This window comes from Solanum tuberosum, unplaced genomic scaffold (genome assembly GCF_000226075.1).
Source record: "Solanum tuberosum cultivar DM 1-3 516 R44 unplaced genomic scaffold, SolTub_3.0 scf00093, whole genome shotgun sequence".
NCBI lineage: Eukaryota > Viridiplantae > Streptophyta > Magnoliopsida > Solanales > Solanaceae > Solanum > Solanum tuberosum.
Window position 1 is genome coordinate 641,182 of NW_006239018.1, and position 5,860 is coordinate 647,041.

At 26.1% G+C, this 5,860-nt stretch overlaps 1 protein-coding gene across 1 annotated transcript; it reads right to left on the bottom strand.

The window, feature by feature from the left end:
- Positions 1 to 3,773: 3,773 nt before the first annotated feature.
- On the bottom strand, positions 3,774 to 4,504 carry LOC102598720 (uncharacterized). The gene has a single exon (XM_006347484.2). The coding sequence runs from the start codon at positions 4,350 to 4,352 to the stop codon at positions 3,999 to 4,001; it is 354 nt and encodes a 117-aa protein (XP_006347546.1). The 5' UTR covers positions 4,353 to 4,504; the 3' UTR covers positions 3,774 to 3,998.
- Between the last annotated feature and the right edge of the window lie 1,356 nt (positions 4,505 to 5,860).

The window sequence follows — 5,860 nt, forward strand, 5'->3', positions numbered from 1 at the left end:
GAGTAAAAAAAAAACTCATGTTCATTGCTAATTAATAACACTACAAAAAAATGTTGAAACTCGATAGACTTTGTTGGGTTGTCATTGATTTTCTCAAGAAAGAAAATTGACGCACTTTCGTCGGTTATTTTTCATGAAAAATATAGGGAAACTCTTAAAAAGAAATTGTTATTTTTTTTTTATAAAAAAAATCAATGATCATCCGTCAATTTTAATTTTTTACAATAACTAACGGATGAACGCCGATTTTTGAAATGCAAAATTGCAGTTGAATAACATATATAGAAATAAAGAAATCATAAAATTAGTATTTTGTGTTAAATGGTACATAAAAAAATAGAGTTGAAGGGTAGTCTTTTATTATTTATTTAAAAAATATTTTTTTTGTCTTTCACTCTCTTAGAGAAAGTGTGATGCACACACTCTGCCACATCACTTAGAATTGCCAAAATGGAGCATAAAAATTAAAATTAAAGGGTTAAAATGAAATAAGATTAAGTTAAAGTGCCAAAATAAAATTTAAAGATAAGTTTAAGCTCTGCAGTGTTTGGCCATTTTTTTGGTATCAATCAAAAACAAAATCACCATAATGAGCATAGCATTTTATCTATATCACTCACATCCTTCCGACATAACTCATCAAAATGTTTGCACTGATAGGCAATAGTAGTGCATGCACGTCATTAGTTTATACGAATACTTATTCTTTTTTAATAATGTAAATATGTGATAGAACCATAAATAAATTTGACCATCAAAATAATAAATCTAAATTAGTCATTAAAACAAAAAAAAAGATCAAAAAAATATGTTTGAGGAAGATTAAGTATACCCATATGGGAATATATATATATATATATATTTTAAATAATAAAAAATTAAATTAAAATTATTTCTTCACTTCCATTAGAGGAAAAGGGTATATGTGAGTCATTTGTATAACAACATGAGTATATATGAGTCACTTTCCTAATTAGGGATAAATCAACTCTAAATAACAAAATTGAGGGGTATATCAGGTCCTTTTCCCTAAATACTTTTCAATGTCTAATATATTTTCTAGGACATAAATTTAATATATTCAAATACTCAAGTAATATAGTAATATATATTATTCCTAATATTTATTGTTTCTTAAGGTATGTGTCAAATAAATAGTGGATAATTATTGTTTGATTGAGGGAATGTAAGTTTAAGAAAAAACAATTAGAGCAATTATTCACACATATACTTTCTTTGTCCTAAAATAAATGTTTGCTTTAACAACAATAAGAAAATATATCTCAAAATAAGTGTCTTCCTAAAAATTCAAAATAAATATCATCATAGAAAATAAAATATATATAAAAAATCATGATAATTGTCTCATGTAATCTTATATACTTTGTTAAAATGGAGTAAGAATTTATCGGCAACCAATGTTTGTACAAATTACTACATGAAAAACGTCGTGCTGCCCACGGCCCAACAATTTCATTATATACTCTTTCTTTTCATTTTTACATTTTCATTATTTTAAAATAGATTTTTATTTATATTTGTCACTTTTAATATATCAAGAAAAGATAACTATTTTTTTTAATTATTAATCTTAGCATTAATTATTTATTCTCCAACTCATTTTTCAAGATTTAATATTAAACATTACATAGTTAATATAGATAAAATAGTAAAATAGTCATGTTAATTATTATTTTTTAATGGACATAAATTTATTTATGTTTCGACTGCTACTATCGTTTCTAATATAATATAATATTTTTCATTTTATATCTATTAAATTCAATTTTATTTTTTCATACTATTAAATTCAATATTATTTTTTCTTATAGAAATTTTATGTTGCACTCAATATGAATTTGAATACTTCCGTACATCAATTTTATTTTATTTTAAATTTTAGATTATATCACACAATATTTTTGTAGAGAAGTATTTAGACACTCCTAAATTCGACGTGAATTATTAGTTTCATTCTTGAACTTTTGACAATCTTAAAAACACTCATTTATTTGACTATCTGAACTTAAATATACCCAATCTTGCAACACAATTTTCTCACTTGAAGTTTGTATTTTCTGAAAAAAGTGTTAAGTTATAATTTTAATGTCCTTTTTTTTTTTCTCTAACAAAATGTATATTATGATATAATTAATGTTAAACCGCAAATAGAGTTCAACAATTAATCAATTGAACGAAATTTTGGCTAAAAGTGAGTGAGTAATGATAACTCAAAATATTTTTATTCTGAAAAAAACTTAACTTGATTGGTAGAAATAATTTTAGCTTCAGACTTTTCATTTCATTCTTAATATAAGATTGATTTATAGTCACACAAAAATTTATGACCCATTTTAAATTATAAATATCAAGTACTTTTCAAAAAACCTTATGTCTAGTTAAATATTGTGTCACATAAATTAGCTCGAACTAAATACCAATATTTAATTATGTAATTAATCTAGTTTGTCTTATAAAATAAAAAAGTCAAATTCACAATTCAAATATAAGATTATACGAATAAATATGGATTTAAATTCAATATTGCAAGTTACTTTTTAAAAAGTTAAATTTACTTCGCTAATAAATATAGTAAGTACAGTAAGTATCAATATAAATTTTACATTATAAATGATAATAGCCAAACAAAAATTTAATTTCTTCCCAATATAACAAAAACGATTTTTAATAACAATAAATATACACATTATTAAAGAGTGCTAAATCTTTTACCGACATTAATTAATTGTCATTAGATCCAATTTCGCTATAGGCTTTAAGAACACTTACCAAAAATACTAATTATCACTAAAAATATATGTTTAATGACAATAATTTATTACCACTAATTAAATATCACTAAAAATTATTTTTGATATAATGTCATACATTTATGTTTAGATAAATAAATAATGGTAAGTGGAAGAAATGATAATGTATGTTGAGGAAAGAAGTGGCAACTGGCAAGCAAATTATCCAAAAGAGTGAGGCTGGGGGCCCACACAAGGGTAGCTTTTTCATCATCACCTTAAATAAGTAAACACTAATAAATACTAATGGCTAAAACGTCTGCACAGAAGAAATATATAATCAAAATAACTAAAATACCCTTCAAAATGCCAAGCAGGCATGTTGATACCAAAATCTTCTCTGACTCTTCTAATATAGTTAAAATAAAAATTGTAATTTTATATACTGTCATCACAAAATTATAATTAAATAGTACATATTTTTACTTTAATTTATTTCTTAATCGGGATAAATAATAACCCAGGATAACCTTTCGTCTATTCTTTTGAGTGCCAGAATTTCACATCTAATAAACTCCCTTCATTTTATATTACATGGTGTCTATATAGAAATAGATATTTCATTTTATTTATTTAATTAAAAATATTTTATTGTAGTTATCTTTTTTATTTTTAATATTAAATAACTATATAAAATAATAATAATAGTCAAATTTAAAGTTCAAATGTATCAATAATAAAGTTAGTTTTAGTAATATACCTCTAATATCTTTTTTGTAAAAAAGGATTGAGTTAAGTCATCATAGGGCTCAAGTAGTCGATCCTATCAGTTTGGCTTGGCGAATTAGTTCAGTTTATAAAAAAGGACAGTTAGTTGTCGATTAATATTCGTCATTTCACAAAATCAATATATATATTATTTTTTCATTTTACTTATTAGTCTTGAAAATATGACTCTGCTCAAAATAAGAAAATTAAACAGTTAATTCATGTTCACTAGTCAATTTAATTAATCAAAATAAATTAGATAATATTTATTTAAAACCTCACCAACAATATATTACAATTTACACATAATTTTACAAGCATGTTCCATAGCTCATTGATAATTCGAGCCCACAATTTCAATTAATCATGTTCTATTGTCTCGTTGATGATTCGAGCCCATAATTTTAAAATTAAAATTGAAGGATATTTACCATCCAAATAACCGTTCTAAGTTCTAACACATCTACACCTAGTTTTAAATCATTGAAAATTAGGGACAGAAATTGAAGCTGATTCGAGAAATTTCTGAGCCAAAGAGAGTTGATCCATCAGATTGATAACACGTGTCCTGTATGCCCGAGCCTGATCAACAGCCTCCGCTTCAAGTTCACCGAGCTGAGAGCAGAGCCGCTCCTCCGCCTCCTCCGCCACCCTCAGCCTCTCCCATGTTTTCTGCAATTCCTCTCTCATTTTCTCTTCTCTTTCAATGCTCTTCTTCAATTCCTTCTCCAATTCCTCGTTTCGTCTCCGTAGCACCTCGCTCTCCGGCACGGCGGAGACTTCCCGCCGATGCGGATTTGCTTTGCCGGAAGGTACAGCAATGGTGGAAAACATGATTAGAGAGTAATTATAAAAATTACAATTGAGCTAAAAAAGAGAAGGTAGGAGATTGATTAATTGATTTGTGATATTACGAAACCGTCGAGAGGGAAGTGTTCTTATAGATCCAAACTGAGCATGTCCAGGTTCAATGTATCTAGTTTTATTTGAGTTGATATTTGTACGCTACAATTATTAATTCAAGGGATTTTTTTTATTTTTTTTTAAAACTAAGGGGTTTATTTTAATCCAATTATAGTGGAGTGTTTTTGTCATTTTTTATACGCACGCAACTGCACTTAGGTATCTCCTGGGCCCTACGTGTGAATAATTATGTCATTGGATACGAAAATGTAGAGAAAATAACCAAAATGGTCCTAATGTATCATAAAGGTGTTTATTTGGTCTTGAATATATTTTGCCTAATAAATTTTATCATTGATATCTTACCCTACAAAAATAATGTTAAATTTACTGATGTAATACCCAATTTTATTTGAGGCGAGAGAAAATGATAAATTTTGTTAGAGAAAATAGTGTTAAATTTCATAGAATTTTTTTTAGAACTAATAAAGAAGACATCAATGGTGAATTTTGTTAGTCATGTGGTGCACATAATTAAATTTAGTATTTTTTTTTATAAACCTATTAAGTTTAGGGTAAAGGATCAAAATGAACACATTTTGTTATACATTAAGGATCATCTCAATCAAGTGAAATGTATTAAGGACAAAAATAAGCATCTTTATGATACATTAAGGACCAAAATAAAGCATTACTCATACAATACTGACCATTTTTATCATTTTCTCCGAAAATATACTCACTTGTCAAATTTTGTTATCATTATCCTACCTTCTGCGTTACATTATCATGATGTAATTTAATTTGACTAGAACTTTAAAAAATAAAAATCATAAAATTTGTTTTGTATTAGTGATACAATAATTCATGAAATTTGTTTTGTATTGGTCATGCAACACTTTGCATCAATGATACTGATAAAGAGCGAATTTCTATAACTATTTGGTAATCTTGAAAAAGTTTCATTAATAAATAAGTGGGTTATTAACTCACGCAAGCGAAGCATGGATAAATACACTAAGGAAAAATCTTTTTGGCCAGAATAATATTTTATCTATGTTATTTTATCCTTTTAAACATTTTTATCCTTTTAACTTTAATACCTTTTAACTAAAAAATAGAAAAAAGATCAGTTTATTTTAAAATAAAAAAAATATTATAATTTTTTTAATTTTCTGACCGTTTAACACTTCTCATACACTAATATTTAAACTAAAATTAATTGTGCTGAAATAAACTAAAAAAAGGGTCATAAAACTCTCACCGAAAAGTTAGGTAGTGTGTCATTAATTATTTTGAAATTTTGTGGACCTATCTTTGTTTTGAATATGCAATTATGGTTGCACTATAAACCAGAATATACCATTGCGATACCGTTCGATGCTCTTAGACGGCGTTACTTTCTTTGCAAACTAACCTTTTGTTATTTTATACTCCTA